Below are 20,227 nucleotides of genomic sequence, written 5' to 3'. Positions count from 1 at the left end.
GATGTTTCAGTCACAAGGTAATGACCATAAAATCTGCATTAATTAAACACACTTTTCATGATTGCTGAAGTCTACACACATTTGTGAGACAAAACAGTAGAATGATATGCAGAGAAACAACATGATTAACACATGATGTTTCAGTATAAATTATTTATCTATCTTTAGAATCGAGAGCAAGAGAAGATGAAGTGAGGATTGTGCTGCTGGGAAAAACTGGAGCTGGGAAGAGTTCAACTGGAAACACCATCTTAGGAAGAGAAGTGTTTATATCTGAAGAATCTGTTACTAAAGTGTGTCAGAGAGAAACATCTGAAATCAACAGCAGACACATTACTGTGATTGACACTCCAGGACTGTTTGATACTGAACTCAGTAATGAAGAAATGAGTAACTGCACCTCTATGATCCTGCCTGGACCACACGTGTTTCTCTTACTGACTCAATTGGGACGATTCACTCAAGAAGAAGCAAAAGCAGTGAAGATCATTCAAGAGACTTTTGGTGAAAACTCTTTAAAGTACACCATGGTACTCTTCACCAGAGGAGATGATCTGCAGAACAAAACCATTGAAAAGTTTCTGGGAGAACCTGGATCTGGCCTTAGAAACCTGATTGATGAGTGTGGAAACAGATTCCATGTGTTCAATAATAAAGAGACTGGAGACCGAACACAGGTGACTGATCTACTGCAGAAGATAGACAACATGGTGAAGACAAACGGAGGGAGTTACTACTCATGTAAGAAGTTCAGAGAGATGGAGAGAGAAATACAGAAGAACAAGCTGATGGAGAGAGTCAGAGAAAGAGAAGAAGAGATGAAGACGATCATGGAGAAAGACAGAGAGAAACTAGACAGAAAGATACAAGAGATGGAGAGAGAACGAGAGGAATGGGAGAAACAGAGACAACAGGAAAGACAAAGAAGAGAAGAAGAGGAAGAGAAATGGAGAAATATAATCAAGAAAACACATGAGGAATATGATCAGAAACTTAAACAAGAGAGAGAGAGAAGTGAGAGAGAGAAAGAAGAACTTCAGTTCAGACATGAAGAAGAGAAGGAGAGAATGAAGATGGAGATGGAGAAAGAAAGACAGAATTATGAGAGAGAGAAAAAGAGAATAGAAGAAGAGTTTAGAGAGAAAGAAGAACAATATAAAAGAGAGATTAAAGACATGGAGGAACGAGACCGAAAGATACAAGAGGAGCTGAAGAGAGAACGAGAGGAATGGGAGAAACAGAAACAACAGGAACGAAAAAGAAATGAAGAGGAGAAAGAAAGAGGTAGATTCTTTGAACTTTATACAGAACTTTATACAGAGGCTCAGCACACTAACTGTAAATCAAAACAATAACCAACTCATTTTGAAATTATTTAGCAAAATAATAACTATTTGGGTGTAAACAATGCTTTTATTGCACTATAGGTTTTTTCAGGAGTTTATGTGGTTGAAAGAATAATTAAGGAGTTATAATTAATAATAATTTGAATGTATCTGATTCAGAGTTGAGTTTCTAATCATTTGGTAAAGCATAAAGACTCACCATTTGTCCTTTCTGAGCTTTGTATCTGAAAACAGAAGATGTAAATAGTGAAAAAAAAAACGAATTATCGGCAGAAAAATATTTACATTTAGTCATTTAGCAGATGCTTTTATTCAAAGCGACTTAAAAAAGATGACAATGGAAGCAATCAAAAACAACAAAAAGAGCAATGATATATAAGTGCTCTAACAAGTCTCAGTTAGGTTAACACAGTACACATAGCATGGGCTTTTAAATATTTTGCTTTTTATTTTTGCTTTTGTTAATTATATAATAAATGAAAAGAAACTATGTGTTTTAAGCCGATTCTTGAAGATGGCTAAAGAGTCAGCTGCTGGGATTGAGTTGGGGAGGTCATTCCACCAGGAGGAAAAAGTTCATGAAAAAGTCCATAAAAGTGCTTCTTTAATGTTATAATAAAATTATTGCTTTATCTCTGAAAGAAAGAATTGAAAAAATTGTAAAGTGCTTTATAGTGGGTTTTTTTAATCAGATACCCAATTAGTCAAGAAGTACATAAACAATACCAGCAATCATGTGAGCTGTTATCAAAGGAAAGGAGGCCATTTTTCTTATTATGTGAATAAATACTATTTAGTTGTTTTGGTTTGTTATTTGTCCAAAAAATACAATTACATTTTTAGATTTATTTCTAAAATATTTGTGTTTTGTCTTATGACAGGTGGTCTAATAAATTAAGCACTGTATGTTTTCATAGCATTCAGTTGGCACATTTGTTTTAAGGACATTGGGCAGAATGTGGAATAGTGTGTTTTTGTCAATAAAATTAAAATAAAGAAAATAGGGGTTTTAACCCAATTAATCAAGAAAAAAAATATAATAATAATTCGGCCAACTAATCCATTATCAAAATAATCATTAGTTGCAGCCCTACAGACAACACATCATATTTACCTGCTTTAAAAACTTACCCATATACAGTGCCAATAGGCATTAGAAGGAAAAAGAGAGAGAGAGATCTACTTTATATTTTAAAGCATTTGTTTGAGAAAAAAAAAGAAAAAAAAGATGCTAGGATTTGGGAAGGAAACCAAGAGATTCTTCTTGCATTTCAGTGAATTATTCATGAGATCTAGTATTTAACTATTGTAAAGTAAATCGGCTGAACAGACCATAAGTGTGCAGTATATGCTGTCTTTCTCACATCTCGTTACAGTTGAATACAAAGGAAAAGGAGTGAATAATTCAGGAGCCAAACAAAAAACATTAGGGTAGATAGAAAAGTGGTCATGATATATTGTTGTCAAATTAAATGTCACATTAAAGGTGACTTAATTATACCCCTGTTTGCAAGATATAAAATAAATTATTTGATGTCCTCAGAGTTTGTATGTGAGGTTTTAGCTCAAAATACCCCACAGATAATTTTTATATCTTGTTGAATGTTATACAGTATTACAGTTTGTCAATCTAAAATGGTAATTGTGCATTAACTTGTGCATAAAGTCTGTCGTCAAAGTATTTCTGTATTATTGTCTTACTCGACTGCGTCCCCAAGCAGCTGGCATCCATCTCCGAAAATTGTGTTCTCTGCTTAGCTCTGAGGCCAAGTTACTTGTCATATATGAAAACTATTATATTAAGTGGTTTCTCCTACTTTTCTTGGTGATATTTAGTGCCAGTTTACCAGGAAGTTACTGTTTTTTTTCTCTTTGACTCGTTGGATGGAAATGGTGCTTTATTCACATATGTTTTATCCCTGCTGCAGATGAAGCCTGTCAGTATGTGACTGGAATTGTGGGTAAAAACCCGTTACTCCTGAGAGAGCTGGATCTCACTGGACGTAAACTAGGAGACACAGGAGTGAAACAGATCGCTGCTCTACTGCAGGATAAACACTGTACACTCAACACACTGATGTGAGTATTGTTTTCAGTTATTATAATGTATTCACAGTATATTAAGGAAATTAGTTGAATCATACAGCTACAAAAGTAAAAGCAGATAAGTATATATTTAAAGTTAAAAAGCAGACACTCTAAAATATTTTTTAATGTTTCAAATAAAGGATCTCAGATGTGTGTATCTTCTGATGATACTACATTACTGCTCTAATATAACATTTATAATTTCAGCTTCAACTAACTAGAACTCTTTCTATTTCCCCTGATTTGTGAGTGAGTGTATATATATAAAAATAAATACAAATTTTAATCAAATTATTTACATGATGTGGTGATTAATTAATGTAATTAACCACACATCAAATTTTAAGAAATTAATCTGAAAAGATAATTTAAAGTCATTGCTGTGCAAAGCGTCAAACAGAGATAAAAAAGTAGGTTCAGTAAGAAATATTTTATTTGAAAAATGTATTACATATACTCTCTTGGACCTATAAATTATCTATAACTTTATTAATTTATTTTCTTCATTTTATTATTATTATTATGAAAATAATTACTATTTAAAATTATTTTCTTCAAATCCAATGGGACTATGGCCAATGGTTCAATGCGGCAAATGGTTCACCAAACTCGTCGATGAACAGTTCTGCTTTGTCTTTATCTTCTGGTTGGCAAAACTGAGCAAAACAGACAACATTGTGTCTAAAATAACACAATATTAACTTCTTAATGAACTGTTGTATACGATGAGTATCACATTTGCACTCGTGTAATATTGCACTTAGCCTACAGCTCGTGTGATATTTCGTAAATATGAGACACAATCTCAAACAGGCATTTTGCCCCATATCTTGAATTTTAGGGATATTCTCTAGGCTCCATCATGCAGTAAGTTGTTGTCTGATCATGCGACTGTATGTGTTAAATGCGTTAATAATTTTAACACATTTTTTTTCTCCATAATTAATCTAATTAGCACATTAAATTAGCCCTAATATATATACAGAGGGGACAGCTGTGGCTGTGGAGTTGGACTTGTAACCCGAAGGTCGCATGTTCAAGTCTCGGTGCTGTCAGGAGTTGTAGGAGGGGGGAGTGAATAAACAGTGCTCTCTTCCTCCCTCAATACTCATGACTGAAGTGCCCTTGAGCAAGGCATGAACCCCCAGTTGCTCCCCGGGTGCTGGATCTATAGCTGCCTACTGCTCTGAGTGTGTGTTCACGGTGTGTTCACTTCTTCACTGCTGTGTGTGTGCACTTGGATGGGTTAAATGCAGAGCACCAATTCCGAGTATGGGCTACCATACTTGGCAAATGTCACGACTTTCACTTTATATATATATATATATTAGTGCTGGGCACCGATTCAAATGTTTAATCGCAATTAATTGCATGATTTTCTGTGATTAATCGCATTGTGCAGAGAATTCACTAATGCATTCAAGAGTAGTGTAATGTGCACTTTTTTCATTTAAAAGTCCTGCTATATGAACAAAAGTGCAATAACATTTGGTTTGCAAACACTTAAAAAAAAATAAGGTGCTTTTTTTACAATATTATTCATTTTACTTAGTATCAGTTAAAATATTTCTTGTAAATCTCAACTTATAACATTAATGTCACCAAATTAAATATAAAACAAGGTATTTGCCACTGTTAGAGCATTAACATTTTTATAGAAAATATTTAATAGTGTGTTATAGAAAAAACAAGATATGCTCAGAGTCCAGAGCCTTGATCATAACATTATAACACACACTTTAGAGACCTGCACCATCATGGGACCCACGGGAGTGCAGCACGGGACAACACTTGATGGGCGAGTGTGGGCATGGGTGGGTAGAGGCCGGAGACAGTTTATAAGAGACATGTCACTTCCTCAATCCTCAGTACAACTATATAAGGAAACCCCATAACGGCAAAGATGGCGGTTGTGTGCACATGTCCCGCCCCTCCCGCTGGAAAGCCAATCATCTGCTTTTAACACTCAAGCCGGGAAACATTTAAGCCTATCGTCTTGAGGAACCGTTGCGCATGCGTAGTAAAGGTATAACCTGTGGGGAAAAAGGCGTTTTAAACCTTATTTTGGGGCAAAGTCATCAAAATAGTTCAGCGATTTTTATCATATTTCACTGCTGTTTCTATACATGCTGTTTCTATGTCCCGGTGACCAGTGAAAGTGCAGTTCTGACTCTCTGCCCATTCATTTAGATAGGAGCCTGGACTTGTTAGTCTAAAATAGCTGTCCGGAGGCGTTGCCAAGATGGTCGCCAAGTGGCACGACTTGCCTGAAAGGACTTTGGTAGAGACTCATGTGTGCCGGATGTGGGAGAATAAGGGTGTATTTTTTAAACTAGGCAATCTTAACCATGACCGAGCATGTTTGACCCCCAAGGCCCAGTTCGTTTGACTAGTTTGATCACTTCGTGTCACCCTGGGGCACGTTCATTTAGCCGTCCATGGCTCGGTTGGAAGAGGTGGGACAGAGCACGGTTCAGATATAGATCAGTTAGTGTGAGTACTAATCACGCCAGAGCATAGAACTTATAAAACATGCTGAATGATTGCGTGAACATTTCTGAGCAGGAAAAGCAATAGGTCTGTAAAGCAATATATTGTTAGAGGGCCGTGTGTTAACATGTCCGAAAAATATTAAAATATAAACCACAAAGTTAACAGAACGGTGCTCTCCACTGTGCTTTGCCCCCCCCCCACCGACACCGACATCCCAATGGCCAATCAGATGTGTTTAGGTTGGAATCACACACTCAAGTCTTTTTATCCAGTGCTGAGTTCTATCATGCTCGTAACTTCATTAAAAAAAAAGTTTCATTGTGTGGTCACATTCATTGGTTAAAACGAAACTTTGTGAGATTGTGATAAATTTAAAGGGAGCACTCTTTCCATGCTGTATATTATATAAAAAAGTGTGTTTTTCATGCTTGATAAGCGGCCACGTATGACTCTGTCACGGAGCGAACCAGACGGGAGACGTGCGGATCCATATGCAAAGCTTTTATTGACAAGACATGGTCAGAAACAGGCATAGATCAGGTGATGGCAAACAAGCGTGTAGATGGAAAGGCTAGAGCAGTCCGAGAAGCAAGCAAGGGTTAGTCCACGGCAAACATAATCCAGCAGGGTGAGACAAGAGGGATAATCCAGGTACAAGCAAGGTCCAGGCAGGGGCAAACAGTATCCAAACAGGGCTAAACAAGAGAGGTAATCCGAGGCAATCATGCAAAGAAGAGAACACAGGGAAACAGGCAAGGCAGGACTGAGACTAAACTTCACCTCAAAAAAGGCAGGCTCCGTATGGTAGCTATCAGCTAACTAGTGATAAGCGCATACAATACTCGGCAGCCTGAAGGTGTCTGAGTGAGTGTTTATATAGTGAGTGTAATCAGCATATTCAGCAGTGTGTGTGAGATCAGTGCCTTCAGCTGTGTTTGCAATTAGTGCAAAGGGTGATGGGAACTGTAGTCCCGGGTGAAGTGCAACAGTGGGTGTAGTGCCGGAGTCCATGTAGTGAGCGGGTGACCTCTGGTGGTGAATGGATGAAAGTTCATATACCAGATTCATGACATAGCCCCGCCCCAAGAAGCGGCTTCCAGATGCTCCTACTTCACTATAATCCAGGAGGGTGGTGGAGCCGAGGCGGAACAGGGGGAGGGACAGAGGTGCAGGTCCACATTGAAGTGGAGAGCACAGGGACTGAGGCAAGACTGGTAGAGCAGGGATTTCAGGGTGGAGCAGGTGGAATTGGGACCCACCGGGGCGGAGCCGGCAGAACTGAAGGCCACCGGTGCAGTGCAGAGAACCGCCACAGACGAGACCGAAGCCCACCAAGGCAGAGCAGAGGACCACCACAGCCGAGACAGAACAGACAGAAGCCCACCAGGGCGGAGCAGAGGACCACCACAGCCGAGAAGACAGGACAGAAACCCACCAGGGAGGAGCAGAGGACCACCACAGCAGAGAAGACGGGACAGAAGCCCACCAGGGCGGAGCAGAGGACCACCACAGTGAAGTCAATGGCACTGGAGAGCAAGTCTGGTCAGGTGGGACTGAAATAGAGAACATAAACAGGTTAATTGCGGCCTCCGTGGCCGTGGTGAGATGGTAGCTGGCCTCCGTGGCCATGACAGGATAGGACAGGAGTTCTGGGAGTTCGGCTGAGACGTGACGAGGCTCGGGGAGTTCGGCTGAGATGTGACGAAGCTCTGGTGGATCTGTGGTGATTTGACTTAGTTCATGAAGATCAACTGGGACTTGATTTAACTCACAGAGGTCAATGGTGACTTGAATTTGCTCATGAGAATCATTGATGACCTGACTCCGCTCATAAAGATCATTGGTGACTTTACTTTGCTCAGTAAGATCATTGGTGACTTGACCTTGCTCATGAAGATCATTGGTGACTTGACCTTGCTCATGAAGATCATTGGTGACTTGACCTTGCTCATGAAGATCATTGGTGACTTGACCTTGCTCATGAAGATCATTGGTGACTTGACCTTGCTCATGAAGATCATTGGTGACTTGACTTTGCTCATGAAGATCATTGGTGACTTGACTTTGCTCATGAAGATCATTGGTGACTTGACTTTGCTCATGAAGATCATCGGTGACTTGACTTTGCTCTGGGAAATCAACAGGAATCTGATCAACGGGGACCTGACTTGACTCTGGGAAGTCAATGGGGACCTGATTAACGGGGACCTGACTTGACTCATGAAGTTTAACTGTTGAGTTACTTGACTCTTGGGTGTTAGAGGTGACTTGACCTGACTCTGGACGGACAGCAGTGACTTGACCTAACTCTGGACGGTCAGCGGTGACCTGACTAGACTCTGGGAAATCAACAGGGACCTGATCAACGGGGACCTGACTTAACTCTGGGAAGTCAACAGGGAACAGACTTGACTCATGAAGTTTAACTGTTGTTTTACTTGACTCTTGGGTGATAGTGGTGACTTGACCTTTCTCTGGACAGTCAGCAGTGACTTGACCTAACTCTGGACGGTCAGCGGTGACCTGACTAGACTCTGGGAGATCAACAGGGACCTGACTAACGGTGACCTGACTAGGCTCTGGGAAAACAACAGGGACTTGATCAACGGTGACCTGACTAGGCTCTGGGAAAACAACAGGGACTTGATCAACGAGGACCTGACTTAACTCTGGGAAGTCAACAGGGAACAGACTTGACTCATGAAGTTTAACTGTTGTTTTAATTGACTTTTGGGTGATAGTGGTGACCTGACTAGACTCTGGGAGATCAACAGGGACCTGACTAACGGTGACCTGACTAGGCTCTGGGAAAACAACAGGGACTTGATCAACGAGGACCTGACTTAACTCTGAGAAGTCAACAGGGAACAGGCTTGACTCATGAAGTTTAACTGTTGTTTTACTTGACTCTTGGGTGTTATCGGTGACTAGCCCCGACTCTGGAGGGTCATCGGTGACTAGCCCCGACTCTGGAGGGTCATCGGTGACTAGCCCCGACTCTGGAGGGTCATCGGTGACTAGCCCCGACTCTGGAGGGTCATCGGTGACTAGCCCCGACTCTGGAGGGTCATCGGTGACTAGCCCCGACTCTGGAGGGTCATCGGTGACTAGCCCCGACTCTGGAGGGTACACGAAACCCTGAATTGACTCTGGAAAGTCCACGGGCACCTGCCTCGACTCTGGAGGGTCAACCGGAACCTGCCTCGACTCTGGAGGGTCAACCGGAACCTGACTCGACTCTGGAGGGTCAACCGGAACCTGACTCGACTCTGGAGGGTCAACCGGAACTTGACTCGACTCTGGAGGGTCAACCGGAACCTGACTCGACTCTGGAGGGTCAACCGGAACCTGACTCGACTCTGGAGGGTCAACCGGAACCTGACTCGACTCTGGAGGGTCAACCGGAACCTGACTCGACTCTGGAGGGTCAACCGGAACCTGACTCGACTCTGGAGGGTCAACCGGAACCTGACCCGACTCTGGAGGGTTCACTGGAACCTGACCCGACTCTGGAGGGTTCACTGGAACCTGACCCGACTCTGGAGGGTTCACTGGAACCTGACCCGACTCTGGAGGGTTCACTGGAACCTGACTCGACTCTGGAGGGTTCACTGGAACCTGACTCGACTCTGGAGAGTTCACTGGAACCTGACTCGACTCTGGAGAGTTCACTGGAACCTGACTCGACTCTGGAGAGTTCACTGGAACCTGACTCGACTCTGGAGAGTTCACTGGAACCTGACTCGACTCTGGAGAGTTCACTGGAACCTGACCCGAATCTGGGGGGTCCACAAACACCTGACTCGACTCTAGGGGGTCAGCTGTGGCTGTCATCCTGTGCAGCGGCTTTGGGCAAGCAGCCATCTTGGACCATGACTCTGGACAGGCGGCCATCTTGTGCTGTGATGCTGTGTGGCAGTCATTACGTTAATAAATCCGGGGTCGCGTGCCTCTGTGACACCCACAGTGAATGCGGAGCCGACAATCAGCAAAGCCCAGTCCATAAACTGTGCGAGAGATGAGCGGGGACCCTCACTGATTGATTGGGATTTCAGAGGTTGGTTTAATCCATCACAAAAAAAGTCTATCAATACACAGTCCGGCAGATCCGAATAATGAGCAATGGCCAGAAACTCTTGAATATAGCCTTCCAGTGATCATGTACCCTGTTTGAGGGCTAACAATATCTTTGCTGTGTCCAGGCCTGGCCAAAGTTCATCAGTGAAGCCGCTGGATCCTTGTTGGGCCGAGTATTCTGTCACGGAGCGAACCAGACGGGAGACGTGCAGATCCATATGCAAAGCTTTTATTGACAAGACATGGTCAGAAACAGGCATAGATCAGGTGATGGCAAACAAGCGTGTAGAAGGAAAGGCTAGAGCAGTCCGAGAAGCAAGCAAGGGTCAGTCCACGGCAAACATAATCCAGCAGGGTGAGACAAGAGGGATAATCCAGGTACAAGCAAGGTCCAGGCAGGGGCAAACAGTATCCAAACAGGGCTAAACAAGAGAGGTAATCCGAGGCAATCATGCAAAGAAGAGAACACAGGGAAACAGGCAAGGCAGGACTGAGACTAAACTTCACCTCAAAAAAGGCAGGCTCCGTAGGGTAGCTATCAGCTAACTAGTGATAAGCGCATACAATACTCGGCAGCCTGAAGGTGTCTGAGTGAGTGTTTATATAGTGAGTGTAATCAGCATATTCAGCATTGTGTGTGAGATCAGTGCCTTCAGCTGTGTTTGCAATTAGTGCAATGGATGATGGGAACTGTAGTCCGGGGTGAAGTGCAACAGTGGGTGTAGTGCCGGAGTCCATGTAGTGAGCGGGTGACCTCTGGTGGTGAATGGATGAAAGTTCATATACCAGATTCGTGACAGACACCGAGATGGTGAACTACTACACTATATAGAAAAATATAATAGCCTAAATTTAGAAGCACAAAGTGATGTGATTCTGTGAACCTGGTCCAAACACAGGATTTAGGTAAAGAAACGGTTATTAATTATTTGTATTGGCTGCCATGCCAAATCAGGCACCTGCTTGCTTTTCTGTTTAATTTAAGTGTTTTTGTGAATTTTATATGCTTTAATAACAAAGAATTGTTAAATATTTACAATAAGATTACATTAGTTAATGTTAGTTAATGTATTAAAGTGTTAGTTAATTATTGTAAAGTGTTACCCAAATATTGTATTTTGAGCATTGACTTGAAACTAAGTGCAACCTCCCCCAAGAAATATAAAATCGAAGTGTGAATGAGTGACGTGACATTCAGCCAAGTATGGTGACCCATTATGGAAGCATATGGGTAGCGATATTCAATTTGCAATGTAATATGCAAAATGACAATGTGATATGTAAAATGGCAATGCATTTCTGTATTTACATTTACATTTTCCAATACATTTGTGCAACGTTTGGTGCAAAATGAAAATGAAAATTAAATTACATAATTTTCATTTGGCATTTCACACACTTGTTTTAATATGTAAAATGAATAATAATTTTAACGCTTTATAAGTTGCGAAATTAAAATGAAAATGTATTACAGAAATGATTAGATATGTATAACATGTTCAAGCAAAAACTGTGGCAAAATGATCATTTAAATGCTATTTTTCTTAAATGCATTAACACTCACAGTCAAGACACTTACGATTGCATTTTCATTCAGTGTCCCGCAATGAATGTAGCAAAATTCAATGTGCACATTGAAAATGCATTCCGAGCCGATCACGTCTCCGCCCCCTCACGCCACGTCACTCACTGTGTGAACAAGGCGGGGCTTGCAGAAGGTCAAGAGACTCAAATCTCAAGAAGAGGATTCAAGTTAGAGAACATGGACAAGACCGTTGGTCCGTGTACGTTTTGATCATTTCGGTTTATTGCTTCAATATTTCATTCGCACTTGTGGGCGGAGCTGAAACGCTGCTTTCATCTGATTGGTCGAATCGCTCAACCTTCAACTCGGTCTTTTCATTCTTTCAGGCAGAATAAGAGTCAGTGCGAGTGAAGCACTGTAATGTCTGAAACTACACTCACTGTTAATTAGCATAATATTTGAATCAGATGTAGCTGGGCACATAATTCGTGCTGCTGAGACCTGCAAATTATTTCTAGGTTGTAGTATTGTATGAATATTGTCCCACTGATAAATACAGTGCAAGTAGTTCTGTCTCTTTGGAAAAAAGTGAAGTGGAAATAAAAATCAATAAAAGACTGAACAGTTCCATGTCTGTAACATTTACCACTCTCATCTTTTAAGTCATAAGGCACTAGGTATGTGTGTGTGACATTAATAAATAATTGTAAAAATTGATATTGTTACATTTCTGAAATAAAAATAGTAAAACCATTAGGCCACGACTCCCCCCAGAAGACCTGGCGCACTTCATCTTCACTGATCTGAATTGAGGGTGTGGGGGAGATGGGGGTTGCAGGAGGTGTGAATGGTTGTGTGGAGAGGTGTTCAGGGAAGGTGATGGGAGTTCTTTCAAACCTGCAGTAAAACTCGTTCAGATCATCTGCCAGTCGTTGATTCTCCACAGTGCTGGGGGATGGTGTCTTGTAGTTGGTAATCTCTTTCAGACTTTTCCACACTGATGCTGAGTCATTGGAAGTGAACTGAGTCCTTCGTTTTTCAGAATAATTCCTCTTTGCCACTCTGATCTCCTTTTCCAGTGTGTATTTAGCCTGTTTATACAAGACATTGTCCCCCTTCCTGTAAGTATCTTCTTTGACCTGACAGAGCTGTCTGAGTTTTGCAGTGAACCACGGTTTGTCATTGTTGTAATTTAGTTGATTCCTGGTAGGAATGCATATATCCTCACAGAAACTGATATATGATGTTACGGTCTCTGTGAGTTCATCCAGATCGGTGGCAGCAGCTTCAAAAACATTCCAGTCAGTGAGGTCAAAACAAGATTGTAAATCCTGCTCTGCTTCATTAGTCCATCTTTTTACAGTCCTTAATACAGGTTGAGCTGGTTTCAGTTTCTGCCTGTAGGTCGTATGAGATGAAGCAAACCGTGATCAGAGAGCCCCAAAGCTGCTTGTGGAACAGAGTGATATTCATTCTTTATTGTGGTGTAACAGTGATCCAATATATTACTGTCTCTGGTGGGACATGTGATGTGCTGTCTGTATTTGGCAGTTCATGGGAGAGATTTGCTTTATTAAAGTCCTCAAGAATGATTAAGACAGAGTCTGGGTGTTGTTGTTCCGTCTCTGTGATCTGATCAGCGAATTTCTGTAAAGCCAGGCTCAGTTGCGCTTGTTGAGGTTATTTTTTCCCAAAATAACCACTATATGGAATCAAGATATATTTATCTTATTGATATGGACTATGCAGACGAGAGTGATGTTTACCGTGAAGCTTACACTGCGATGTGCTTGAGAGAAAACAGAGTTGACCATATGATTTTCACCAGTAAGAAAAAAAGTGTTTTAAAGTTTGTTGTTTTGCAGAACATCACAGTTATATATGACATGAGAATAAGGCCTGAAGTTAGGAAGAACATTTTAAGGAAAATATAATTATATTTTCATAATAATGTTTTTCCTTCTCAAACCTTGTCTGTGGTCTAAACAGCCCTGGCCAAACGGGGTGCATCTCTTCCCACTTTGATATTTACTGCAGTTACCATGTTCTGGACTTCACATCTTTTCTTTTTTCCCCAGATGTAATCGATATAGGTGGTTGAAAATTATCTCAATGTCAAAAAAAAAAAAAAAACAACAACAGCAAAACCTCTCTCTACCTGCTCAATCAACTACAATCTCTAGATTATAAAACACTGCACTCTGTCGGCAGTAACATATAGAGACCACGGCTTGTAACTATACTCCAATTACTATTTTGAAAATTATAACGCGTTAAATTATTCCGTTATTAAAAAAGTAGTCAAATTACAGTAATGCGTTACTAAGTAACACGTTATTGCCCAACATTTTCCAATAATAATTATATATTAATAGTTTTTTACAGATGCAAATATGTTAGAAACGATGCATTGTGATATAAATGCCAACTTGTAACCATAATGTGTGTGTGTGTTTCATATTTAAGGTAACAATGCAACACATAATATCATATTATTGATATTAATAATATATAAATATAATATTAATAAATATAAACAAAAAATCGAACTACCTTTCTAATCTTTTTGTATTCTATCTATTTTCTTTTTATTTATTATACAATTATAAAAAAGACCTCTAACACTAGCTTGCTCTATTCTTTTTCTATCTGTTTTCTTTTTATTTATTATATTATTTAAAAGCCCATGCTATCTTTTTGTTGTTTTTGATTGCTTCCACTGTCCTTATTTGTACGTTGCTTTGGATTAAAAGTGTCTGCTAAATGAATAAATGTAAATGTAATGATATGAATATATCTGTAGTCACTATTGATTAAATTGGAGGAAATTCTGCCCAATCCACAGCTAGGAAAAAAATGATAAAAGCACTTATGTTCAACTACTGAAGTGGTATTCTGGAACTGTGAATAAATTGAATAAAAGAGCAAACTAACAACAACAATAACATCTTCATCAAACAAAAAACAATTTACCTTAGATAAAGTTTATTAAGTTAATTAATATGTACATACAGTACAGTCAAATGTCTGGACCCATTACTATTTTTAATGTTTTTGAATAAAGTATTTTATGCTTATCAAACCTGCATTTATTTGAACAAAAAAATACCTGTAATATTCAGCAAGTTTGTGTCAAGTGGATAAAAAAGTGTTGGTAAAGAGATATTGTTATAACATATATAAACAACTTCTTTATAATCAACAAATCCTGAAAAAAGCATAAAAGATATAAAATAAACATTAAGCACTGTTTCTAACATTGATATTAAATCAGCATATTATAATGATTTCTGTAGGATCATGGGACACTGAAGACTGGAGTAATGGCTGATAAAATTCAGCTTTGATCACAGAAAAATATTTTAAAGTAAAATAGAAAACTATTATTTTAAATTGTATTTTTTTTAACAATGTTATTGTGTTAATACTTGTTTTTCAAGTGTTTTCTCTTTATGCAGTCTGAAGAATAACTGTATCACAGAAGGAGGTTGTCATGTTCTGGCTGCAGCTCTAAATTCAAACCCTTCAAATCTGACAGAGCTGGATCTGAGTGAGAATAAACTAGGAAACCCAGGAATGAAAATCGTCTTGACTCTGTTTGAAAATGAACAGTGTAGACTGGAAAAGCTGAAGTAAGTATTTTAAAATTGTATCCAATTAATTACCCAGACTCTAGTGACCCACCACAGTTTCATAACTTTGAAAATATTTGATACTTCTCATCTGGACTGCACAATTAATTAAAATGAACCTGACACTGTGATATGTGTTAGTGCAGTTATCAAATCAAAAAATGCTGCATTTGCATTAAATATACAGTCTGCAGTAGGGATGCTTTGATTGGCTTTTTTCACTTCCGATACCTAGGGTTCAGTATTGGCTGATACCGATACCGATCCAATACCAGTTACCGGATATTCTTACAAAACATTCAATTCAATATAGATGAGTAAATAAATCCACGCAAACTATCAGATTAAATCTGTCATTTGAGAACAGCATGAGTGATTCAGCTGTACTGTGTCTTCTCTCTTTGACTCTCTCAAAGCGGCTTCTCATCGGCACATCTCATCCGCACTAAAAGAGCTGCTCCATGCTGCGATGCTAGACTTTCACTCACATTCTGGGACAGTTGACAGAACTGTCACTTACCTAATCGGGTCATTGTTGCATCATCACAAAAATGAATCACTTGCACATGTTTTTAAGTCTTTTTAAGCCATTCGATACTCCAGAAGTGGGTTTTCTGTGGGCTCACAGCCAAAGTGTGCAAAAGTATCTAAGCATGGCCTGTGCGTATAAAGTCACCTCGCGAGTGTCATATTGAGATTTTCATTTAAAAAACATTTTGTACTTTGTTGAGCTTAACCATCCAAATAAATGCAAAATAACATCAAATACACTGTCTGTTTTGTCTTAAGTGAATGTAAACAGTTGAGAAAGAACACGCATGTGTATCAGTATTGGATCTGTGCATTTGGTCTCACGACTGCAGCCTGGGGTGTTCACATATCGCTGCTTTTGCACGCTGAAGTTCGTTATTTCAAATTTAGAAGTGCGGCAAGCATGCTCATAATAGAAGATTTACATTATATCACATGCACACTATACGTCATTTGCGCGTGAGGAGGGGGATCTGGCAAAATGAGGTGATGGATCGGATTTCAGAGGTTCTGGATCCGGCTTGTTCCAGAACAAATTATGCCCTGGGCATCACTCAAAATCTTTCAGTGTCTATTAACTACAACACAACCAACTCACACTGAACAAAATTCTAAATGCAACACTTTTGTTTTTGCCCCCATTTGTCATTAGCTGAACTCAAAGATCTAAAACTTTTTCTATGTACGCAAAAGGCATATTTCTTTCAAATATTGTTTTAGGATAATTCATCCACCTCACTGGTGTGGCATATCAAGATGCTGATTATACAGCGTGATTATTGCACAGGTGTGCCTTAGACTGGCCACAATAAAAGGACACTCTAAAATGTACAGTTTTACTGCATTGGGGGGTATGGGGGTGTCCGAAAACCAGTCAGTATCTGGTGTAACCACCATTTGGCTCACGCAGCAATACATCTCCTTCACATAGAGTTGATCAGGTTGTTGATTGTGACCTGTGGGATGTTGGTCCACTCCTCTTCAATGGCTGTGTGAAGTTGCTGGATATTGTCAGTCATCAGCTGTTCTTGTATGTTTTCAGCTTCCAGGAATTGTGTTCAGATCCTTGCAACATGGGGCCGTGCATTATCATGCTGCAACATGAGGTGATGGTCACAACACTGGGCCTCAGGATCTCGTCACAGTATCTGTGTGCATTCAACATTCCATCAATAAAATGCACCTATGTTCGTTGTCCATAACATATGCCTGTCCATACCATAACCCCACCGCCACCATGGGCCACTCGATCCACAACACTGACATCAGCAAACCGCTCACCCACACGACCCCATACATGCTGTCTGCTGTCTGCTATCTGTCCTGTACAGTAAAAACTGGGATTCATCCGTGAAGAGAACACCTCTCCAAAGTATCAGACGCCATCGAATGTGAGCATTTGCCCACTCAAGTCTCTTATGACTACGAAGTGCAGTAAGGTCGAGACCCCGATGAGGATGACAAGCATGCAGATGAGCTTCCCTGAGACGGTTTCTGACAATTTGTGCAGAAATTCTTTGGTTATGCAAACGATTGTTGCAGCAGCTCTCTGCGTGGCTGGTCTCAGACGAGGAGGTGAAAATGCTGGATGTGGAGGTCCTTGGCTGGTGTGGTCACACGTGGTCTGTGGTTGTGAGGCCGGTTGGATGTACGCCAAAAAATCTCTGAAACACCTTTGGAGACAGCTTATGGTAGAGAAATGAACATTCAATTCACTGGCAACAGCTCTGGTGGACATCCCTGCAGTCAGCATACCAGTTGCACGCTCCCTCAAAACTTGCTACGTACATCTGTGGCATTGTGCTGTGTGATAAAAAGTGTTGCGTTTATAATTTTGTTCAGTGTAGTTTTCCATTAAAATTGCTTAACAATAATTTGGGACAAATGTAAGTGTGACCTGACTTCACACTAAGCTGGAAGATTGTCAGCTTAGTTTTTTTTAAATGAACTTCATTCAAAGATAAATTGATACAACTGTTCATTGTTTAAGTGAACTTTTGACTGTGCACTAGTGATTAGATTCACTGTTGAAGCTTGAACATCAGAAAAGAGTACAGCTGACACATCCGGTGTGTAACACCTGTGAGATGTCTGAGTCGCAGCGCTTGTCTCTGGAGCTGCTGGAGACAAGGCCTCTATTTGGCTTTGATGGGATTTGTTGTCTACTACCCAACCGCTGACGGCCATCAATCAGACGATATGAAAACGATTACCACTTGTTCAACAAATATATACACTCGTGTACATTCAAACACAATAATTGGGCATACATGGCAAATGCTAGTTCAACAATTTACGTGAGCAGATTACATACAAAGTCAATGCAAAGACGCCATCAGACTATGGATCAGACGAGTCCTCGCGCGGTGGCCGTGTCACTGTTTAGATTGGAAATTTCCTAATGATTTACAAGTAGTTGAAAACATTAGATATATTGGTAGTAATCAGCTGGACAAAATATATAACACTAGCCTAGTGGTTTTTGGATATTTTACTGCAAATATCTTACAATTTGTACCTTTAATATTGTGAGAAAATAATTCATTCTTTCATTAATACATTGAGTGAGTTGGACCCATGACTCTGGATTCTTTAATCCTCTCCTAGTTACTGGACATTAGTTGTGTAAATAGTCCTCTAAGGTTATTTAGAACTGTAACAGTAATCAGTGCATACTACAGCCTTCAATACACCTCATTTTCTGCTTTCACACTTGGTTCGATGGCTTGGTCCGAGCCCGAGTTCGATTGCTTCCGCTGCCCCCGCTGGACTGCGTTCACATTATTTTATTTGGGTCTGAACCACAGTTCGTTTGCGTCATCAAGCCAGCAGCTGTTTACCTGATTGCTTACCGTATTTTTCTGACTATAAGTCGCACCTGAGTATAAGTCGCATAAGTCCAAAAATACGTCATGACGAGGAAAAAAAACATATATAAGTTGCACTGGACTATAAGTCGCATTTATTTAGAACCAAGAACCAAGAGAAAACATTACCGTCTACAGCTGTGAGAGGGCGCTCTATGCTGCTCAGTGTAGACTACAGGAGCACTGAGCAGCATCTCTGGCAGCATAGAGCGCCCTCTGGCGGCTGTAGACGGTAATGTTTTCTCTTGGTTCATGTCAAATTAAATTTGATAAATAAGTCGCACCTGATTATAAGTCGCAGAACCAGCCAAACTATGAAAAAAAGTGCGACTTATAGTCCGGAAAATACGGTAGTAACAACGTCACAGGAGAAGGCGGCATATGCATAAAATAGTTCTCTGCACTTTCATGTATTAATTTTTTTAACAGTTAGATTTGTTTAGTTCAAGTTCAAGTTCAAGTCTGCTTTATTGTCAATTCTTCCACATGTACAGTACATACATACAGAGAATCGAAATTGCGTTACTCTCAGAACCCCGGTGCACACAGATAACATTAACATTAAAGCCTAAAAATCTAGATCAAAATATAAAATGTAGATACAACTATACAATATGGGAATGTTAAAAAAAGACATAATATGGTGTATTTTTGGAAACACACTCTTTAAGTCAGCATGGTTGAAATCCCCAGCTATGATGAGAAAAGCATCGGGGTGTGCTGTCTGCTGCTCACTGATGTGCTGGTACAGTTCATTTAGTGCGTCATTCCTGTTGCTGATAATGTTGAACGTGGGAATGTACACCGAAATGAGCAGTATAACAGTATATTCCCTCGGCAGATAGAACGGCCGGCACTTAATAATCATAAACTCCACCAGGGGTGAGCAGTGTTTGCAGATCACAACAGTATCGCGGCACCACGCATCATTGATGTAAACACAAAGCCCGCCGCCGCGGTTTTTACCTCCCGCGACGAGAGCTCTGTCCGCTCGATAGCACGTCAGCTGGTCGAGCTGAATAGCGCCGTCTGGAACGCTGTTGCTGAGCAAAAGCTTGGGTACAAAACGGCAGTTATGTCTGTCTAACAAATGTACTGCAAATGATCTAAAGAGTGCTGAAGGCAAACAGAAATGAGATATACAGCTCTTTGTTAGCAAAGTGTCGGTCACACTAATCAGGAAAGTGAGTGAAACACATACACAAACACACATTTTTATTAAGTAATACGTCATTAATAGCGGTTCACTTCATAAATTTAGTACGATTGCATTCGCATCAGCAGTGAACCGTACCATAGTTCACTTAAACCATACCCCAGACCACTCTTTTTAAGGGTTAAAGGTACACGGACTGGATACTATGCAAACAAGATTCTTTTTTTCAGTCAAAGTCAAAAGTCAAAGTCACCTTTATTTATATAGCGCTTTAAACAAAATACATTGCGTCAAACCAACTGAACAACATTCATTAGGAAAACAGTGTCAATAATGCAAAATGATAGTTAAAAGGCAGTTCATCATTGGATTCAGTCCAGTCAGCTTCATTGATTGGAAAGGTTTTTGCAAGAGGACATAACTCACACTAGTCACTAATGAAAAAAAAAAAGTTTTTTTTTGTTCATGCTACTAAAATAACTAATTGATTAATTGATCTTGATTTTATAATA

The 20,227-nt window shown here is 40.2% G+C and overlaps 1 protein-coding gene across 1 annotated transcript; it reads left to right on the top strand.

The window, feature by feature from the left end:
* Position 1: 1 nt before the first annotated feature.
* On the top strand, positions 2-15,665 carry LOC132160249 (uncharacterized). The gene is made up of 7 exons (XM_059569982.1): positions 2-17; positions 169-1,284; positions 2,723-2,777; positions 3,330-3,425; positions 10,130-10,359; positions 15,068-15,161; positions 15,578-15,665. Exons 1-7 carry the CDS (start codon positions 2-4, stop codon positions 15,663-15,665), a joined length of 1,695 nt encoding a protein of 564 aa, XP_059425965.1.
* Positions 15,666-20,227: the final 4,562 nt, after the last annotated feature.

Source organism: Carassius carassius, chromosome 16, assembly GCF_963082965.1.
Source record: "Carassius carassius chromosome 16, fCarCar2.1, whole genome shotgun sequence".
Classification (NCBI taxonomy): Eukaryota; Metazoa; Chordata; class Actinopteri; order Cypriniformes; family Cyprinidae; genus Carassius; species Carassius carassius.
Note: the sequence above shows the minus strand (reverse complement) of the source record. Positions and strands in the feature narration are given on the sequence as shown.

What these genes read in the sequence shown, in the direction of transcription:
- LOC132160249 (XM_059569982.1), top strand. An exon ending in GCCAAACAAAAAACATTAGG is followed by an intron (nt 2,778 to 3,329) that starts GTAGATAGAAAA and finishes GTTACTCCTGAG; the next exon opens with AGAGCTGGATCTCACTGGAC. An exon ending in GGCAAACATAATCCAGCAGG is followed by an intron (nt 10,360 to 15,067) that starts GTGAGACAAGAG and finishes CAAATCTGACAG; the next exon opens with AGCTGGATCTGAGTGAGAAT.